The sequence below is a fragment of the Meles meles genome, chromosome 11 (assembly GCF_922984935.1).
Source record: "Meles meles chromosome 11, mMelMel3.1 paternal haplotype, whole genome shotgun sequence".
Classification (NCBI taxonomy): domain Eukaryota; kingdom Metazoa; phylum Chordata; class Mammalia; order Carnivora; family Mustelidae; genus Meles; species Meles meles.
The window spans coordinates 87596028-87618281 of NC_060076.1; the positions used below are offsets into that span (position 1 = coordinate 87596028).

General features: G+C 39.7%; 2 protein-coding genes across 5 annotated transcripts in view; one reads left to right on the forward strand and one right to left on the reverse strand.

Annotated features, from left to right (window-relative positions):
• The window catches only part of CFAP95 (cilia and flagella associated protein 95), a 122372-nt gene extending 112106 nt beyond the window's left edge, over positions 1-10266 (reverse strand). The window contains exons 1-2 of one of the 2 annotated variants that reach the window (XM_046023260.1): positions 10178-10266; positions 4631-4746 (exon numbers count right to left, since the gene is read on the reverse strand). The gene's annotated coding sequence lies outside the window, so the exon portion shown is untranslated. Of the gene's footprint in view, positions 1-4630; positions 4747-9224; positions 9525-10177 lie in introns of those variants that run through there. The other variant, XM_046023259.1, reaches the window with a different exon arrangement.
• A 114-nt stretch (positions 10267-10380) lies between these two features.
• The window catches only part of PTAR1 (protein prenyltransferase alpha subunit repeat containing 1), a 51452-nt gene continuing 39578 nt past the window's right edge, over positions 10381-22254 (forward strand). For 2 of the 3 annotated variants that reach the window (XM_046022776.1, XM_046022774.1), the window contains exons 1-2: positions 10381-10559; positions 20749-20918. In XM_046022776.1, the coding sequence (XP_045878732.1) occupies positions 10474-10559; positions 20749-20918 (256 nt within the window). In that variant the 5' untranslated portion in view covers positions 10381-10473. Of the gene's footprint in view, positions 10560-16065; positions 16276-20748; positions 20919-22254 lie in introns of all 3 variants that reach the window. The other variant, XM_046022775.1, reaches the window with a different exon arrangement.

The window sequence follows — 22254 nt, forward strand, 5'->3', positions numbered from 1 at the left end:
CACACTCTTAAATAATCAACAGATCAAAGAAAAGAGAAATTAGAAAATACCCTGAGATGAATGAAAATGAAAACAGAACATGCTGAAAACTTAGGGGATCCAAATAAAACAGTGCTTTAAGGAAAACATATAGCATAAATACCAATATATATTAAAAAACTCATCAGTAACCTAAACTTCCATATTAAGAAATTATAAAAAGTGGAGAAAGTTAAATCAAAATAATCAGTAGGAAGTAAAGATTAGAGCAGAAATAGGTGAAATAACAGCAAAACAATACACAGATTCCCATTCATTTGTCTATTGTCTATGGCTACTTTGAAGCTACAACAGTAGTGCTTAATAACTGGAACAAAGACCATACAACCTCACAAAGTCTAAAGTACATTCTATTTAGTACTTTAAAAAGAAGTTTGGAAGAATTTTGGTTTCAGTTCCAAGAATAGAGCTTGGAAGTCATCACTCCCATCTTTACAACAAGATGTAAGATGAACAAATTGAAACCAAATGCCTTTTCTTAGATCCATCAGAGAATTAAGATCACAGGACAGACTGTCACCCAGAAATCTGATAGACAGTCAAACACAGAGAAGCACAGCTGAGATCAGCTTACCTGGAGCAAAAGATACTTAAACTGCTATGAATACTTGAGTGATAAACTTGACAAATGGTTGGAAGCTGAGTGTGACTGAGAAACTCCTTGAGGAACCAATCTTAGGAGAACCCAAATGAATTTTACCTCAAGGAACCCTACCAGATTCTCATGATAATGACCCCCCAAAATACCTGCCCATTTTAGTCACAGGGAGGGGTTAAGTAACCCATTTTTAAATATACCCAAAGCATTCTCTGTAGTAAAGCCCAGTGCTCCAAGTAAAATGATGTTACTCGACCCTTATATCACCTAGGGAAGGGCAGTTACCCAACTCCAGCCCCTCTCCCATTTAACCTAACAGGAAAAAAAGCAAAAAGCTAAGAAGTACTTCTGAAAGTCACACCCCAAGGACTCAGGTCCACTAAATGGCTAAGGGTCATTTGTATAATTACAAAACAATTCCTCTCCCACAACAGCTTAGCACTACATCAACAGGACTCCAGTATGATAACAGTGGATTATAACTGCAAGAGTGGGAAGACACAGATTCTATTTAAGAAGGAGTTCTTAGGGAAACCTAAGACAACAAAAGAGAAGAAAATAAAAGTACGCCTGAGGAAACTGAATTCTTGGCAACTACAGCTGTAACATGATATACAGCCCAGCTCCTCATCATATTAACATAAAACCTCTCACTTAAGGCCTATTTCCCTCTGTTTCAATTATCCGTAGACCATGTCCAGTTTTCAACAAAAGATTACATGGCATGCTAAAAGAAAAGAAAATAAACAAACAAAAACACCCCACAGAATCTGAAGTGACAAACCTAGTACCAGAACATGATTTGGTAGGGGGTGAGGAAAACGTTCTGGATCACACAGTGGTGATAGTTGTATGACCTTGTAACTATATTAAAAACAATTAAATTTTATACTTTAAAAGGGTAAACTTTCTGGTATTTGATAATCTGTTAAAAATAGTTTTTAAAAAGCCTTCCATATTTATAACTTTTTCCAAAAGTCTTATCCCATCCACACCCAAACAATTTGTGAAAATAACATAATAGAATAAAATAAATCTATTGAAATTACAATGATTGGTAAATTTTAAGAGTTATGATTTTCACTGCATAATTCTTTTGCTATCCATAACATTAACAATAAAAGAGCAAACATATTTTCTTTTCTTCATTCAATAAATATATACTTAATGTCTGCTTCATATAAGAAACTGTACTATGTTGTTCGGATACAAAAATGAAGTTGACAATCCCATAAAACAAGGCAATCTAGAAAAGCAAAGACTACACAGAGTACAATGGAGTTGAGTTTAAGAATATAGGAGAGCATTTCTTGCTGGGTGATCAAAGGAGGCTTCATAGCAGAAGCAGCACTTTAACTGGGCCTTTAATCATTTAACAAATGTTGAAGGGTTTATTATGGTCAGGTAATACGCCAGGTTCTAGGAAAATAAAATTAAAAATGAAATGGATTCTCTCACTGATGTGTATGTACAAATACGTGTGCTATATGGATAACTAAACCAAGTATAAAGTAAGGAAAGCACTCTTGAAGAATGAGTGGATGTCATCAAAGAACCATAAACCCCTTCAATGGCTCCTTGTGGCCTTTCAGAGAAATTTCAACTGCAAAAATGTGGCCTCAAGGGGTGCCTGGGTGGCTCAGTGGGTTAGGCCTCTGCCTTTGGCTCAGGTCATGATCTCAGGGTCCTGGGATCCAGCCCTGCCTCAGGCTCTCTGCTCAGGAGGGAGCCTGCTTCCCCCCCTCTCTCTGCCTGCCTCTCTGCCTACTTGTGATTTCTCTCTCTGTGTCAAATAAACAAATAAAATCTTTAAAAAAAAATATGGCCTCAAGTTTTCTTGTGAATAAGCCTCTGATTAAATTCCTATGTGACTTCCTCCACCATCTTATTGCATCTGTACTCTGTGTTGGCTATTCTATCCTCTCCTATTTTCCCCATCCTTCTATTAGTTCATTTAAGTACTGATTGAGAGCCTGGCTATATGCAAGGCAAGGTACAGGGGTACGCACCACACAGGATAAACAAGGTTCTAGCCCTTGTGAAGTTGATATTCTGTAAGATAAAGATACTGAACCAATAAGACAACTGTTAATTACATTTGACATATGCTACAAGAAAAATAATACAAGAGTCTATGAATATACAATGATAGTCTTAGTCTTTCCTCTGAGGTATTTGACTTCATGATTAGTGAGTAGTAAATATTCTACAGTCTTTGGTAAGAACATATATGACAGAGAATGGAAAATAAACCCTTAAAACATTCAGGGGACTGCTATCATAGTGAGGTTGCTAAGATTTCAGCCATCTGGGGCACATCACAAAATTTTTTTCACCAAAGTGAAGGCCAAGTTGTTTCACGTTGTACACTCCACCACTGAGAAAGAGACATATGGGTCACTTTGGGTTCAGGAGGCAACAAATCCTCTATTTGAATGTTCTAGTTTGAGTAATTTACTGAGTAACCCATGGTTTTCAATGGAGCCCAGAGCTTCCAGGCAAGCTGATCTTGGGCCACATGACCAAGAAGAACCAATGGTAGGGGGGAAAATCATGGCAATACCCTTAGAGTTTAGGGAAAAAAGCCTATTCCTCTTCCACTGATGAAGATTACCCTTTTGAGAAATAGTTCTAGGCTTGCCGCTGGGCTCCCAAGACTAAATACCTGACCCCTGGGATCCCAGATAGCCATGCAACATGGGCTGTCGTGGTGAACTGCCCAGTGGAGTGCAATAAAAACACAAAGGATATAGAAAGGGAGAAAAACTGGAGCTACGCAATCATGCTCATAGCTGACATTCAGGTAACAGCAAGATTGAAATTACTTTACAAACACTGTCAGGTCAGTAAAAGTTACTAGTTTGCCTTCCTTCAGTTCCTGAGATGTGCCATGTAGGCTCCCTTCTTAGAACATTGTTTCCACTGCTGGTGAGGCTCTTTTCCAGCTTTTCATAGGGCTGGTTCCTTCTCATCTTTCATGTCTCAGCTTAAATATCACCACCCAGAACAGACTTCTCGACCACACTGTCTAAAGCTCTGCCCTTACCCCCACACTGTTATCATCTATCACGGTACTTTCCTTTTCCCTTTTGTGCCATGTGTTACGATTTGCTGTTACATATTTCTGTTTATTTGAATACTGTGTTATCTACCATCACACTGTAAGTCCCACAAGAAGGGAAGAATGGTATCTGCTTTCTTCACCATTGTATATCCAACAGTTGGCACAATGTCTTATACACGGTAACACTAAAGTTCGTGGAATAAATAAGTACAACGCTTGGACTCTCATCTTCTCAAGAGCAGTATTTGGCCTTCTCCTTCTATAAACCCAGTATTCCATCTTTCACACTGTCCTTTTTGCACACTGACGGTGATTTATAGAAATTAAAGTGCTTAAAGTCAGGACAAATTGGGGAGTAACTGTTGGCATTTTCTTAAAACTTAGACTATGGGAATCTACTTCTCTATAAATGTTGTACTGTAAGCATAATTCAATATTTAACAAAGAAGGCTCAGCATTTCTTATGGGTGATTTTGACCTAACGTTAATTTTGACAAGTCTCACCACTGCCTTAAAACATGCAAACAGGACAAAAAGGAGAAATAATGTAAATTTTTGTGATAAAATTTCTGAGCTGAAAAGTTAACTAAAGTGAGATGAAAGAAAGGGAGGCACAGTTTTGTCTTACTTTTAGGCAATTACTGAAGAAGTCTCAGACTCAACCTCTTCTGTAGTCAAAATGAAACTTTTACTAACTTTCTAAACGTTTAGTTATGATTTTTTAACCTAACTCTATGGTTTTTATTGTTCTAATATTTATACTAAAAAGTAAATAAAATGTAAAGCAGAAAAGAGCCCTAAGAATGTATTCATAATTGGGAACTTCTTTCATTTCATCATCCAATGGAAGGCATATTACCAAGAAAATTCCTACAACAATTTGACATCTTGAATACATGAGAAACATTCATCGCAGCGTGGAAGCATACCTATCTCCCCAGCTGTTTCCGCATGCAGGTCTGGGACTGGCTCTTTTTCTCTGTGTTTCTCTCAGACGTTTTCTTCTGTTCTTTTCTGAATATTACATTATAGGTCTCTTGGGCCTCTGTGGTAGGAAGGAAGAAGAGGGCAAAGCAAAAGGATGACATTTTCAAACTATCAAATGTCAAGTAAAATATCACTTACTCAGCAACAAAAACCTTATTATGCAACTAGTATCCTCACTTCTGTATCCTCAGGGATTCTAACATCAGCATTAACTGGTCATTTAAAGTCATCTTCATGATTAGCATCTTGATAATTATCCAACTTGTCAGGTTAAAAAAAATTCATGTTTTTAACTAGGAGACTACAACTGCAGTATAATAATTTTCTTTAAACTGTTTTAGATTTTCATATTGATAGTATTCAGTTAGTCTTAGTTTACTATTGTTTTACTCATAATGTTTTACTCATTACAATGAGGTTTTCTTTATCCACGGAAATAAGTCATAATTTATATCGTGCTTCATAGTTTAAAGATGAGATCATATGCATCTTCTGTTTATCTCAACAATTAGAATAATGAAGGGCTAGCAATAACAACTAATGTAAGAATAGATGGCATTTGTTTTCACGGTTTTGTAACTTTGAAAAAAGTAGTACTTGATTGTCTATGAAGTTTTGTTTTGGGGAAAATAAATCCATACACCAAGGCAAGGGGTATCCCAAAACTCTCCTAAGTTTAATGCACATGTTATTTAAAATTCATTTATTAATTTCTATTCCATTTTTGAAGTGGTATTTAATATAATAAAAACTTTAAAAATGATTACTACTTCTGTTAACTTTTAAGAATTCATAAAAACACATTGATAGTGTAGCTTTTTGACAAGCATTATTTCCCTTCTATTTGTTAGTAAGTTCTTGGATTTTAAATTTTATGATAGTGATAAAATTGAAGGTTGGCATACTATAACTATATAGTTACAATGGAAATATTATGAAGCATTTAAAATTGAACACTTTTTCTTAGTGGAAAGAAGTTTGTTGTTTTTGTAATAATAGTTAGTACTATTTAACTCTATCGTATGTAACATTACCATGGGAAATGGACTTCAAATAAATGGAGTAAATAAACAACACATCATAGTGATCTAAGTAGAATAACAGAGTGGAATTAGAAACATTGTAACTTTCTCCACATTTCTTCACAAAAGTAATTACTAGGCTTGCCATTAAAATCAGCTTGGTGGGGCACCTGGGTGGCTCAGTGGGTTAAAGCCTCTGCCTTCAGCTCAGGTCATGATCCCAGGGTCCTGGGATCTAGTCCCACATCGGGCTCTCTGCTCAGCGGGGAGCGTGCTTCCTCCTCCTCTCTCTCTCTCTCTGCCTGCCTGTCTGTCTACTTGTGATCTCTGTCAAATAAATAAATAAATAAAATCTTTAAAAAAATAAATAAAATCACCTTGTCTTCTTTCCTAGCAAGGCCATCAGCATATATATTGGGTTTTTCGTTATAGAAAGTTTGGAATATCCAAAAGAACATAAAGAATGTATATAGGTCTTAATTATCTCTAGTAGTTCTATCATACAGACACAACTATTAACATTTCATTTTATATCCTTCTGGTCTATTATGTGTATGTATATGTGATTACATTGATATTACATATAATTTGTTTTACAGATATATAATTAGGGTTGTCTTGTATGCTGTTTTGGTATTTCTTTTTGTCATTACATGTCTTCCGCTTCCCCACCATCAAACAGTCTTCTATAATATGAAAAGCATGACTGGTAGGGGAAAGGTAAATTGTCAAAATATTTTCACAGATACATTAGAGGTCACTTAAAGTCACTTAAAAATCAATACATCTCTGGGCGCCTAGGTGGCTCAGACCATTAAGCATCTGCCTTCAGCTCAGGCCATGATCCTAGGGTCCTGGGATTGAGACCCACATTTGGCTCCCTGCTCAATGAGGAGCCTGCTTCTCCCTCTCCCTCTGCCTTCCCCTGCTTGTGCTCTCTCTCTCTCTCTGTGTCAAATAAATAAAATCTTTAAAAAATTTTCAATACATCTCCAAAAAAATGAGTAAGAAATAGTTAACTAACAAATAGATCTTTGTTTTTATTAATATATACTTTAAAAAAATTTTTAAATTACAAAAATTGTAATTTGTTGTGTTAGAAGGTAAAATTCTCCTATAAATACCTCTCCCACTAAGAATTTGGTATATATTCTTCTAGTTTTAATGTGTTTTTAAATGACTAAATAGCATTTCATCTTACAGATTTACTGTAATTTACTAAAATCCCAACACTGGGTACCTACACTATTTACAATATTTCATTATTTTTCATTCATTACTCCTGAATGAAAATCTTTGATTCCTTCAACAAATCATGCTAAATTTGTCATATCCTATTCTTATATATATAGAGAGAGAGAGAGAGAGAGAGAGAGTAATTAAATCTCATGAATTTCAATACTGAACTTCTTTGAACCTACTTCCTTATCTGCAAATTTAGGGGTTTAGATCACAGTTCTAATATGCTCCAATTCTAAAAAACTTGAGTTGTAAACATAGTAGTTCCTTAATAATTGGGTGAAAGCATTTGTGAACTCTTAGAAGAAACATGAGACATATAATTCATGTCTTTCAAATGATTACAAAAAAGGTGTATGTGCATTGAGGTGTGTGTATGTGGGGAAGGCATAAACAGAACCATACAGAGGAATTATCCTTCTAGATCACCAATTTTAGTTCAGGATTGAAGGATAAAATTTGTTTTTTTCCCCCTGTTAAATATATTTTAAGATTTTTAAATCTCACAAATTTTTAAGATAAAGTCTTTGAAAAAAAATTGTTATTTTTGAGTATGGTGCCCCCAGAAGTCAGGATTTATTTGCTACTTTTATTAGGAAAGGATGCAAGGATTTTTTTTTTTAAAGATTTTATTTATCTATTTGACAGACAGAGATCACAAGTACGCAGAGAGAGAGAGAGAAGGGAGGAAGCAGGCTCCCCGCCGAGCAGAGAGCCCGATGTGGGGCTTGATCCCAGGATCCTGGGATCATGACCTGAGCTGAAGGCAGAGGCTTTAACCCACTGAGCCACCCAGGCGCCCCGGATGCAAGGCTTTAAATGAAGAGGAAGACTTGTCAGATGTAACCCAAACCATTTGAGAATTGGCATCACATTCTTTTTTTTTTTTAAGATTTTATTTATTTATTTGACAGAGAGAGAGAGAGAGAGCACACAAGTAGGCAGAGAGGCAAGGAGAGAGAGGGGGGAAGCAGGCTCCTTGTTGAGCAGACAGCCCGAAGCAGGGCTTGATCCCAGAACCCTGAGATCATAACCTGAGCTGAAGGCAGAGATTTAACTCGCTGAGCCACCCAGGCGCCCCTTGGCGTCACATTATTAAGAGTAACTACGATATTTGGGACGCCTGGGTGGCTCAGTTGGTTGGGCGGCTGCCTTCGGCTCAGGTCATGATCCCAGCGTCCTGAGATCGAGTTCCACATCGGGCTCCTTGCTCAGTTGTGAGCCTGCTTCCCCCTCTGCCTCTGCCTGCCAGTGCTCTCTCTCTCTGACAAAAAAAAAAAAAAACAAAACAAAACAAAAAAAAAAACCAAAACTAAAAAAAAAAAAAAAAAAAGAGTAACTAGGATATTTGAAGTATGCTTGGCCGTGGACTCTAAACACACATTCACTCACTTCACTGCCTCATTTGAGAACTTGTCAAGAGCTTAAGGTTTGTTTGATTTTACTAATTCAAATCTGTCCTATCTTGCCTTTATACAATTTCACGAAACTTCTAGCTCATTTCTTTTAAAACCAGAAGGCTAATGTCCACACAGCAGGTCTAACTTTTATCAACATACCGATGTTAGAAACAAAGGCAGAGGAAAAATTATTAAATTTTGACAATTCCTTGAAATAGGCAGAGTGACATTCTTCCAGGGACTCAATTGCCTCGATATTAATACTTTGCTAAGGGCAAAAGGCAATCCTAGGGGCGCTGGGTGGCTCAGTGGATTAAGCCTCTGCCTCTGGCTCAGGTCATGATCTCAGGGTCCTGGGATCGAGCCCCGCATCGGGTTCTCTGCTCAGCAGGGAGCCTGCTTCCTCCTCTCTCTCTGCCTGCCTCTCTGCCTACTTGTGATCTCTCTCTGTCAAATAAGTAAATAAAGTCTTTAAAAAAAAAAAAGGCAATCCTAGCCTGACTACCCCCCACCCTCCCACCCCAGGATACTCTACTTTAACATACCGAAATTCCTTTAGAAATTTCCTTTATCTCTAAACCCCCAAAATTCGTGTTGGCAATCACCCTCCAAGCATATGGCCCACCAACATACATTTAAAGGGTCTCATGACTAAAGTTTTATTCAACAGTAGTAAGTGACCCTGTCCCAACAATAGCTAGCCCCAACAACATCCTGGAAACCTTGCTTCCAAACTTCCTTAGGGACTTAGGCTCTCCCTAACCCCCTCTCAACTTGAAAGTATGTAACAGGCCACGTCTCCTGACCCCACTGCACCTCTTTCTGCCCATGGGTCCTGTCCCCGTGCTTGAATAGATTCCGCTCAGGAATTCTACCTTGGCCATTGGCTTCAACCCCGAACGTTCTTTCCTGTATCAAGACCCACAGGGAGTACCGTCCCCTGATGTAGTTCACTTCCAGTTCTCATTCAGTGCTTTATGAATTTTGCAACAAGTGCGTGGCTTTTACATTCACAATCATCTCGCGTCCTTCAAACGCTCCACAGTATTTGGCATTAAACAGACCATGAACTTGCTTTTAAAAAGATAGATCTCAAGGAGTAAAGATCGCTGAACCCAAAGCGCCCAGATTTCTCTATCACAGAAGGGTGAAGGGAAACCTGACACGCGGCATTTCAAAATCCAAATGAACTGGAAAGCCAGCTTTTCTTACAAAAAACAACAACAACAACAACAACAACAAAAACACAGTTGTAGCGAGGTTGACGTCTATCAAGAGCAAACTCCGTCCGGGTCTTGGTTTTCTAACTCCGAAAGTGACGCGCAACCTTCAAAGCACACCCAGTGACGGCCTCAGTGACGGGCACTCACAGAAAATTGACTTAAAAATTCCCGTACGTCTACCATATCCTGGGAAACAACTTTTCGTTCCGCTCTCTTCTTCTTTTAATACATGAAGTTTTTAAAAATTATTTTTTAAGTGTCCGCCGAGAGGCCGAAACTGGCACGCGGGTACAGGAGGTCGCCGACGCGGTCCCACGGGGCTCCCGCGCGACCGGCGTCGGAGGACCGCGCCATCCCTGCATCTGGGCCAAGAGAGCGAAGAGGCTCTCCACACGCCCGGGGGCAACCGCTCAGGAGGACCGACACCTCAGTTAAACTTTCCTGCAGAAGCCCCAGAAAGTCGGTTCCCACAACACTTGAGAGCGGGCGGCCGGGACGGGGTGGGGCTTCACGCCGACTCTGGCTCCGGAGGAGGGACTTTAGGACCCCTCCCTCTTCGGCCCGGAGTGAACCAGAAATTAGAATAAAATGTGTAAAACAGCGACCTCAAGTAACTTTGCAAAGGAATCTGCAGCATCTCCGCGGACGCTTAGAACCTCGGCTACCAGCGAAACGTCGGGGACCAACCAGTCCGCCTCAGCCCGGGTGGGAGGCGGGCGCCACGCCTCAGCCGCCGGCGCGTGACCCGGAAGTGCTCGGCGGCGGCGGCGGCGGCTGCGACGGCGGCGGGGGCGGGGGCGCGGCCAAACCGGCGCACACGCGCGCGCTCCCCCGCGGAACTCCCGCCGGCCGCCCGGCGCTCTCCCGGAGGCGCGCCCGAGCCGCCGCGGCCGCCGCCAACATGGCCGAGACGAGCGAAGAGGTGGCGGTGCTGGTGCAGCGGGTGGTGAAGGACATCACCAACGCCTTCAGGAGGAATCCGCACATGTGAGTCGCGCGCCGGCGGCACTGCCGCCTCCGCCGCCTGCGGGGGTCGTCGGGGGCGGGCAGGGGCGGGGCCGAGCCTGGAGCCGACCTCTTGGGGCACGTCCCGGCCCGCGCGCCCCTCGCCGGAGGGGACCGATCGAGGTCCGGGGCCCGACGGTCGTCGGCCGCCGCAGGGCCCGTTTTCCGCTACCGGAACGCGCCCGCGGGCGAGTCTCCAGAAGTGACCTCGGAAAATCACAACGGAGCGACTTTTTTCGCTCCCCTTCCCTGGGACTTCACGGAACTCGAAGGACTCCACGCGTGTGTCCCCTGCCTACATTCGTGTAAGGTACACGGGCACGCACGTTGTGGTCCTGCAGATGCTTTGTAAACACAACTCCTCTGAGGTTCATCCCGGACTGGTAGTGGGGGGGGGGTGTCACCGATCATCTTTCCTTCAGGGGGCTAGTTTACTAGCTAGAGCTAGTTTGAGGCTGCTCTTGACTCTCGCCCCACTTGTCCCAAGATCGTGGAGGGACTCCGATGGAGCAGTGTGCCTTGAAGGTGAACAGAGCATTCACAGGAGTGTAGCTTCTGTAGACACAAAATGCGTCTGGTGTAAAGCCCAAGAAACCTTGACACTTTTTAGCATTAGCTGATTCATAGTTACGGGGAACATTTTAACTCTTTTCGTATCCAGATGCTACCGCCCTCTCTAAGTAGGACACCACAGGACTGACACGCGTCTCGCTCCCTCCTTCCTTTGCATGGTACTTGGAGTACTCCGGGAAGATACTAGAAGAGGCTGTATTCTTTTTGACACTTTTGCTTTCATGTAACGAGTGGAAAAGGAAGCTATTAAAAGAAATGTCTACAGTATACAAAAGAGGAGGGAGAAGCAAGAACGTTTAATTTCCCTTCCTCTCTTTTCTCCCCGCTCACTGCAAAAAAAAAAAAGATACATGGAATCCAGTTTTACATTATTTTTACTTTTTCTAGTTGTTCGTGAAGGTTTTCTTTTTAATGTTTTATTTCTTTAAACTGGAACACACGAATTATGCTTTTTTATGCATTTTAAACCGTAGGTACCAACCTTACATCTAAATGAAGTGTTCTTTTCCTTCAAAGCGGTGCTTATAAAAAATAAGACCTCAGATGTCTTGCTCCCTGCGGTACACAATTGGAGACCTGTAATAGTGCCTCATTAAAAACAAAACGCTGCTGGCCTTGAAACACACCTGCCTCTGACAGTGTCCTCTTCCTTTCCCCTTGTCACTGCTGCCTTTTTTAAAATGAGTGTTTGGAATGTTTTCCTGGCAGTAACCATAGTGGGTACTGGGTCTTGTAAAGAATGCTTTGATGCCTTGTGTATCAGTCTTTCAGTCCCTTTTTGAGAATGAGAGCTTCAGTGTGAGTAAGAGACAACCTCAAAAAAAGATAAAAAGTTGGTTTAAGGGAACGGCCTATTTTCTCATCACCGATGTTGTTTTTCTTGAAGAAATTGTAGCAGAGATTAGAAGCCTAATAAATACAGCGATCACAGTTTCTCTTCTTTAAGATAGATTGAAAAAGCACACCAGAGGCGCGCCTAGGTGGCTCAGTCTGTTAAGTATCTGACTCTTAGTTTCAGCTCAGATCATGATCTCAGGGACCTGAGATGGAGCCCTGCTCCTGCATCAGGCTTCCTGCTCAGCGGGCAGTCTGCTTCCCCCTTCCCTTTACCCCCCCCATTTTCTCTTTCTCAAATAAACAAATCTTTTTAAAAAATCAGTGTTTTATATTTGAAGAAACAGATTGAGTGTTCACTGGTTTGGTGGGTGAGAGCACAGTTTGGAATACATCTCAGTTTTTCTGGGTCATATTTATTCAAACTCATAAAGGACTTTAATGCCCCAATCATATTTTTAATGGTGAAAGCTCACATGCTCTCTATCAGTGCATAATTTAATATTACTAATAAACATTTGGGTCATTCAAAGATTTAAAAGTTTGAAATAAGTTGAGCATTTGAAATTTGAAATGATACATAATACAGGTGCAAAGAATTTAAGTAGCTTAACTCATTGTTTAATATTAATTTTCAGCCATTTTGTAGTATATATTTCCTATAATAACGATATCTTCAATAATATTACTACACGGCATCTTTAAAAATGTCTTACGGTTTGGATTTTTTTTTGTTTTTTTTTTGATTGCCTGTACTTCTTCCCCTAATCTAGCCCTCTTACTTCCAAAATAAATAGGTTGTATTTCTGGTTAAAAGGAAAAAAGAAGACATTGTTTATCTCAACAGTTAGTTACCTAATTACACTTTTCAGTATTATATGAAAAAGTTTTTCATTCTTTTAGTTTTCCTTTGTTCTTCACACACAGGATAGATTGTAATTTTATTAGACATCATCTACTCCATTAAACATATTGACTTTGTTTCTGTAAAAATGCCTAGCCTGGAGGAGTTGAACATACATTGGTTAAGATGTGGATTTTATTACTGGTAGATGTGGATAGGTTACCCTCTGTCAACTTCATTCTCCTTTTGACCTAGTGAGGTTGATGAGAATGCAGGAAAATCACCTTGCCCAATGTCTGGCCCTTAGCTGCCACTAGGTAAATATTAGATTTAACCTAAATTTCTGTATTCCTCAGAAAACCATATTAGCCAGCTGCATGATGAATGCGAAATACTTTATAAATTGAAAAATATCATACGAATTTTTGTATGGTTGACTCTTGGAGATACCATTGGAAAAACAGCTGAAGGCTTGACCCAGGGACTAGCAGTAGCTTAATAAATAGGCCTATGCCGATGTGGAAGATAGCTCTTTACGGTGTAATTAGGGTCATGTCAAAGTCTCTTGCCCACCAAGTTATTTTTTTACTACTGTTTAAAATATTTATTGAACTCTCACTGTTGATGAGATGTTATAGGTACCATCCTCACAGTGTGGAATGGGAAGTATAAAACATAGTTCTTACACTCAAGGCACAGAAGTATCTGTGATGGTGGCATTGTCCTGTCTGTGCTGTGTGGTCCACTTGCATACTTGAACTGTGGCTAATGTGAATGGGGAACTGAATTTTAAATTTTATTTAATGTTAATTAACTTACACATAGTGGCCATATGTGCCTAGTGACTTCTGTATTGCACAGTATAGCTCTGGATGGAGACGTAAAACCCACCTGCATGAACAGTGAATTAACCCTGCAAAGCAGCTGGTGGTAAAGACTGGACTGGAAGCATGGTGAGCAAGTGCTGTGAGAGTGTACTAGGCGTAGGAGGCTTTATGTGTATAGGCCAGGGCCCTTAAGGGAGGCAGGTTCTGAGCTGAACATTGAAGGCTGGGTAGGATTTATAGTCTCAGAGGCAGAGCCAAGGACCTCCACACGAAACTGTACATTAACCCAAAGTAGCAAAATGTGATTGCAAAGATAATAGTAGAGTCAGATTATGGAAGTCCTTGACTATGTGGCTTAATTTCTTTCATTCCGTGTATGCGTTCAGCAAAAGAGCACCTGTATTTGACAGATACAATTCTAGACCCTGGATGTGCAGGTCTAGGAGTGGGGTGCACATACCACACATTGTCCTTGGCCCAGTAGAACAAACCAACACACAGAATATGAAAGGAGCCTGAAAGAATTAGAAGGATACTTTGAAGGAATAATAACAGAGGGGCCTGACTTAAATGAGAAGCTCAAAATAAATCTTTTAAGGAAATAGCAACTAAATTGGGACATAAGGGATGGATGAGTTGGCTCAGAGAAAACAGCCTTCCCAGGCAGTGAATAGGCCCCACTGATAACTTTGGAGTAAGGGAGTAGTAAGGAAAAGCACATCTTTAAATTGAATTTGAAGAGTAGGAAACCACAAGTCTGAATTGTCTTCTTACTCTTCATTTTTTATCTATGTATTTAAATAATAGTATAGTTGTAAAAATTTGGATTTGGAATCTGGCAGTCCTGGGTTAGAATCTTAGCTTATCGATCAGTAACTGGTAGACTTAGACAAGACTCTTTCTTCATCTATAAAATGGGCTAAAATTCCTACCTTAAATTCCTTGTGTGAAATAAATGAAACACAGAGCCCTGCACGCAACACAATAGACAGTAGCAGTTTTTGTAGCTGTTTTTAAAATATGTCCAGTAATACCATTCCAGCAATACATGGAGTTAGTCCTCTTTATGTTATGCCCCAGTAATGGGTCCATGATTAGAGGAGCGAGACTAATACAAAGCGAAGGTCAAGCAAAGCTTTATTTCGTGCCAAGCATCAAGAATCAAAGTGACCGCGGGGCGCCTGGGTGGCTCAGTGGGTTAAAGCCTCTGCCTTCGACTCAGGTCATGCTCCCAGGGTCCTGGGATCGAGCCCCGCGTCGGGTTCTCTGCTCAGCAGGGAGCCTGCTTCCTCCTCTCTTTCTCTCTCTCTCTCTCTCTGCCTGCCTCTCTGCCTACTTGAAATCTCTGTCTGTCAAATAAATAAATAAAATCTTTAAAAAAAAAAAAAAGAATCAAAGTGACCGGCCAGGGCCACACCTCTTACAGAGAGGGCAACCCTTCTCTGTTTCCCAGACTAGTTTTTAAGGGCAAAGGCCATGCGGTTGAGCCTGGACACGCACCGGTGGCCAATGAGATTGTAACACACACAGGAAACTCCACAGTGATGCTAGGTGACCAGTTGAGTTACAATTTACCCTAGTAGACATTTGAATTAGCCTATCACACCTTGGTTAGGATTGGCACCAAAAGGCTCTCAAAGGGCAGGGCCCATACTCCTTGGTAGCTAGGGAGACAGTATGCATTCCCCCCCTCCTCATCGGATGTCTCCACCTGCCTGACCCATCCTAGTATCTGGGCTTTGTTACCTGGAGCTAGTTTCCGGGACTTGTTTTTAAGTAAATCCCCTGGGGGAAGGGGAGCAGGGACAGTTTAAGGGTTAAACAACAATGGAATGGAAGCCTCTGGTTAAATAGGTCTTTACATTTAGAATTGAGAAAGCCTATGAGGTTTCAGAAATATCTTGATCACCAGCAAAGTTTTAATTATCAATATGAAAGGGTCAGTTCCCTTTAGATATTTTGGTAACTTTTTAGTCATTTCGGAAAGAATTCCAGTTTGAAGGTGAAAAAAAACCCTTTTTTTTAAAAAGATTTTATTTATCTGAGAGAGAGAACACGAGGAGGGGGAAGGGTAGAGAGAGAAAGAGAGAGAATCTCAAGCAGACCCTGCGCTGAGCACAGAATCGGACTCAGAGCTCTGTCTCACGACCCTGAGATCGTGACATGAACCGAAATCAAGAGTGGGATGCTTAACTGAGCCACCCAAGTGCCCCCAAATAACTATTAGACTAAGAAGATTTGGCCATTTCCTGAATCCTTGGGCTGTTTTCTGTATGGTCACTCCACATTACTGGGTTCAGTTTAGTATATTTGAGGACCATTCTTCCCTCCCAAAGGGGAGACTGGGTGATACTACTTTTGAAAATAATATGTGAGCCTACTCTAATTGATGATGTTTCTGAAATTGCAGACAAGAAAAGCTGTCTAAACGGGGGTGGGGGGGGTGTTAAAGTCAGTGTCAGAGTTACCTGAACTTTGAACTTCATTTGGAAGTCAGTGGATCTCCAGTGTGAAGTGAAGCACTCAGAAAGCTGTTGGTGCTTTGTATGATCTTTTTAAGCAAAGCTGTTGATTCATTCCATTGTGCTGGTTTTTTGGAGCAGCCCTTAAAAGTAACCCAGTAAGTGAGCTTTGTGGTATCTGAGAATATTAGAACTTTTTTACCATCCCAAACCTTCAGGTCTTAAACAATCCTATGGCATTGGTAATGCAGGTAATTATTTGAGTGTCCTTGTTAAATATCAGGGATCTAATTCTCAGAAACCTAAAAATATAAAAGACTGTAATTTAGTGGTAGCAAACGAATCAGAAATTTCTCTTTTAACATTATTTCACAAGGAAAAAACTGGAGATATATCTGGTATTTATAGTACATTTCTTGCAGCCATTAAAAATATAAAAATTAATTACGTAGGGAGATGTTTAATATAAATTGTTAAATTCTAAAAAAGTATTGTAGGATTGTAACAACATGGACAGAACTGGAGTATATTATGCTAAGTGAAATAAGTCAGAAATACAAATGATTTCACTCACATGTAGAATTCAAGAAAGAAAACAGATGAACATAGAGGAAGGGAAGGAAAAATAAGATGAAAACAGAGGGTGGCAAACCATAAGAGACTCAAATGTAGAGAACAAACTAAGGGTTGCTGGAGGGGAGGTAAGTGGGAGGATAGGCTAAATGGAGGATGGCCTTAAGGGGATTCTTGATGTAATGAGTACCATGTGTTATATATCTGTGATGAATCACCAAATTCTACTTCTGAAACTGATACGACACTATGTTAACTAACGTAAATTTAAATAAAAATTAATAAATAAAAAGAAAAAAAAACATTGTAGGAGAGCATGTCCACTATAATACCACTTCTGTAAAAACACTTAGGAAAAAAGGGTGCATACCCAAACAGTAGTGTAGACGGATAGACAAAGAGACTTTTAGTTTGTACCCCCCACCTTGAGTTTTCTAACTTTTCTTGCATATAAAATTAGAATTTAAATAGTCAGAAATCTAGAAGGAATTTATCTAAATCCTTATTGCTTTCACTGATGTTTTTTATCTTCAGTGTCTTGGGTTTGGGGCTGACAATTAAGAGATCCAGATTTTTAACTTAACATTAGTGATGTGACGGTGTGACCTTGGGTAATCATCTTAACCTCAGTGGACCTCAGTTTTCTTGTCTGACAAAATGAGATGCTGGGGGAATGAGGTCCCTCCCAATTTTAAAATGATTCTAGAATCCTATTCTAAATTGTGTGGGAAAAAAAGTGGACTACGACCTGAGGGACTCAGCATAGGAGAACTCTGAAGTCAAATACGCTGTTAACTTGGAAGCTTATTGACCTACCTATCTTTTATCAAGTAGAGATTATATTTTTAGGAAGCAGCAAAGCACTGTATTTTAGGGTCAGATCACTTGACAAAGGCTTAATGTTTTTGATTCACCTTGCCATCTGTTAATCAAATAACTTTTCTGGTTGGCCTCAGGCTCTTGGCTGAATTCAAGATAATACACTGCATCTTTGCCTGTTACTTCACAGCTTACTACATGCTTTACCTTGTAATATTTGTTCTTCCTAAGAGGCATTATTATTCCTCAGATAAGGATCCCGATGACAAGTGGCTTGCCACATTCCCACTTGGCTCTCATTGGTAGAACAGAGGCGAGCTAGAACCCCGGGCCTCAGAAGATTTCCCACTTTAGTCTACATCCTACTACCTCTCTCTGATGCTTTTCCTAGTGCTTTACATTCCGTGATACGGCCACTTCCATTCTCATGGAATGACAGAATAACTGTCAGGTCTCTCAGTCAGAATTTGAAAGCTGGAGGAGACTTAGCAGTCCATTGCCCTTATTTAGAGATGTAACGCAGTTCCACCATTTTACAAATGAGGAAATTAAGGTCTGTAGAAGCCAAATGATAGATAAGGCCAATGTAGATGAAATCCTGACAGAGCTAGAACTTGGATCCATCGCATTAGAAGGAAGTCAGAGATAATGTTCTTTTGGAGAGTCGAGAAGGGATATTCTTTGAAAACCATTTATTTGAATATTTTCACTGAAGTGCATGATAATCAACCTTTCAGGAGCAGTTACTGAGCATCTGCTGTATCAAGACATTATTTTTTTTTTTTAATTAGTTCTCAAAAGAATAGTACCCAACTAAAGAAGTGTGTTTTTTATTCGTGCAGATGGCTCTGTCCTTTCATTTAGGTACTGAATTAATAACTGGACATTTTATTTTTGGCGTTAATAATGAGCAAGGCAGGTTTTTACACTGTGAATTTCAGTAACTGCTCCTCGCTCGCAAATGGACTGTACCAAAAGGTAGGATCTTTAATTCTTGTCTATTCTTGTTACTCTAGCACTCATATTGTTGACTTAGGCAGTTCTTTGAAGTGTTGTGATTATTAGATCTCAGAGAATAGACTTATTTAAAATAATTACGCTGTTTTCTTTAATTCTAGCTTAATTTTTTAATGTTCTATTTTATATAGTAAGACCTGAATACCAGAAAATACCAGAGATACAGGCAAATGCGCTGGACATGGCTAGGTATCCTAATGGTGAATTAGGTAGATGTCACATTAACCAAATACAAATGTAAAACATTTTGAAATACCGGATGTTGAGCTCAGATGTGCTGAGCTCACACACTTTTACAAAACTTTGTACTACTGGAATGGCAAAGTGTTAACATTTTATTATAGATATAATTTATTATAGATATTCAATAGATATAGATATATTTATTATAGATATAATTTGTTATAGTAGATATTGATACAGTTTGCATCAAAACTATCAGCACTTCAGAGGCTGGGACCACCTTGTTTTATTTTTGCATTTTCAGGACTTAACATAGTATTCAGTACCTTCTGGTATTCAGAGAATGTACTGATGTGATACATTAGAACACCTCTGAATCAGCTGAGCCAGTTGTCGAGGCCAAAAGCCTTAAGTCTTAAAATCTACTTCAAGTGAAAGCAGCTTGAATGAATGGTTAGTGACTTAACCCATAGAGTACCCTTGTTTATCGATGGGTCCTTGTATCATTAATGAAGTGATCAGTAGAAAGTAGGTTACGTCTGAGCTATCTAGTGTGGTTTTCCAGGAGAAATTCTATTGTAGTTCCATAGCTTCCCACCAATTTGTGATGGTGGCCTAACAAAGAGGGCTTTTCTTATAACCTGTAATTGTACCCTCTTGTATCTACCAAACTACTGTGTTCTTGGTTGGAGAATTCCAGGGACGTAATAGAAAATGTCATACATAAGCTCTGAAAAACGGTTTTTTATTTCTTTAATGTAGGCAGTTATCATAACATTGTTGTAATTGAAAGGCGTGTGCAGTTTTTGCAAAACCATCTTTGTTTGCTGGTTCATTTACTATGTACGTCAGCTGCTGTACATTTGTTAAACTTTTGCCTCAAATGTAAATTTTCAATTTAAGGGGAGGCGGATTGAAGGACATAGATGCTACCTTAAATGAAAATGACCTAAATTCTGAAATGTATTTTGTGTTTTAGCAGCATTTATCAGTGTGTGTGTGTTTTTTTTTAATTCAATGACTTATGAAAGATTATAAAGAAAAAAATGGTCCCCATCTTATTGAAAAGATAACTTTTATTGATAATTTGTTTCTCCTCTGCATATATTACCAGGCAAGTATAAGTATATTTGTTGACACATTTTTAAAATGGAAATAATACATACAAATGATTAGAAAATTTAAACTGAATAAAAATAAAATACTTTGTCTCCCCCCAAATTTCTTGGGATCCTTCTTCAAAAAAAATTATACAAAATGCTATATACTTAGTATTTTGCAATATGCTTAGTATATACTTGCTATATACTTAGTATTTTGCTCTTTTTCTGGTTTTATATGCCTTGACAGCCTTTCCATACCAGCATATGCAAATCTGTCTCTACCACCTCTGCCTTGTATACCTCTACCACATGGATTACCCTATTTATTCTGTCCCTCTTACACTGATACTTAGTTAGATTGTTTCCAGTTTTGTTGCAGTGTTGCAGTAAACATCCTATTGGCATATTTTGGCACAGGATAATTTCTGAGTGGTGGAATCACTGGGGCTCAGAGTATATGCAATTTAAAATTTGGAAGACATTTTCAAACTTACACCCAAAGACGAGTTTTCATTTTTATCAAAAAGTCAGCATACTAATTTTTCCGTACTCTTGTCTGTTTTTTTAAAAATCATTTTTTAAATTTCTACTAATCTAGCAGGTAAACTAAATAATATTTTTAAGAAAGGGAAATATGGGGGCGCCTGGATGGCTCAGTCAGTTAAGTGTCTGACTCTTGATTTCAGCTCAAGTCATGATCTCAGAGCCCTGCAACTGAGCCCACAACAGGCTCTCTGCTCAGCAGGGAGTCTGAAGAGTCTCTCCCTCTTCCTCTGACCTTCCTCTCTCTCCCTCTTACCCCACAAAAAGTAAATCTTTAAAAAAAAGAGAAAGAGAAATATGTTAGTTTTCTTTTTAATAGTCTGTAGGATTTGAAAAATGTTGAAAAAACAAATAGTCTTATCTTTAATTCTTCTTTTTGTTTTACATATTAAGAGATGAAATTGGCCTGATCCCATGCCCTGAAGCTAGGTATAACCGGAGTCCCATAGTCCTGGTTGAAAACAAACTTGGTGTGGAGAGTTGGTGTGTCAAGTTCCTCTTACCATATGTCCACAACAAGCTCCTTTTGTACAGAACAAGAAAGCAATGGCTGAACAAAGATGGTGAGTATGAACTCTGTCCTCCTCCTTTGTTTCTTAGAAACCGCATGGAATACAGGGGGAGGAACCGTCTCTGGGTGTTGGCATTCCTGGATTTGGGTTCTGGCTCTTTCATTCGCTGCCTGGGTGGCAACTTAACCTCTCTGTCAAATGAGGAGTTTGAACCTGTCAGTAGTTTCTTGTTTTGCCTCCGTAATGATACAGGATTCCAGGCTCCCTACTGCAGTCCGGACAGTACATCAGAGCAGTTCTGATTTTGCCTTTTTATGTATCATGGTTATTTATAAAATTTTATTTGAAGACATCCTATGGCTGTAAAAGAAAGTTGGAAAAATACTGAAGAGGACTCTAGTTCCTTCAAGCTCAGATTCTCTGGTTTCTAATTCTTTAGGAACTCTAAAAGCAACAGAACTCATTTTGGTAGCAGACCAAATGGGATAACAGAGGGATGGATGATGGTGTTAGTTACACTGTGACCCAGCTCAGTGATTTATGGAAGTGCTGTTGTGCTGTGAATCCCAGCTGAGCTTTGGGCCCTCTGTGTCTTCTTTCTATGCTGATATAAGCAAGAGAGAACCGTCCCAGCTTCCACTTCATTTGCTCCTTGGAGACAGCTCTTGCTGCACGGGACAATCTCTGTTCATCCTACCTGGTCTCTTTTCTTAGCTTTCCCCCCATATGAGATCTTAAACACCAATGTGTATGTATTACCTTTGCTTTTTAGGTTGAAAAGAAAAAGTAGAAATCTCATTCATGTTATTAACTGTTTTTGTAAAGCTGCCTGTTCCCATATACAGCCATACCTTCCGAAGTGCTCAGTATGCCTAAAGGCTCATTTTGAATAAGAACTTTGTTTCCTAGAGAATTTTAATTACCAGTTTGGTAGCCATAACCATGAGCCTACTCCTACCAGAAGCTGTTCTAAGTACTGTGGGGATAAAAAGATGAATAATACGTGTTCCTTTTACTCAAGAAGCTTACAGTTGGGTGAAAAACAATCTCTTTGTGGAGTATTGCCAAAGGCATGACATACTGATTTCCTTGTATTCCTCTTAGCATTGTCCTTAACATACATGATAATAGCACTTTTCTCTGTTTAGACCAGTAGAAAAGGAATCTGACTTGAAGATTTAATGTGAAATAGTTTCTGTTTTCTGTCTGTTTCACTCAGTCAGTCCTCTAATACATATTTCTTGTAAGACTCTGCCTACGGGGGCACCTGGGTAGCTCAGTGGGTTAAAGCCTCTGCCTTTGGCTCAGGTCATGATCCCAGAGTCCTGGGATCAAGTCCCGTATCGGGCTTTCTGCACCGCGGGAGCCTGCTTCCTCCTCTCTCTCT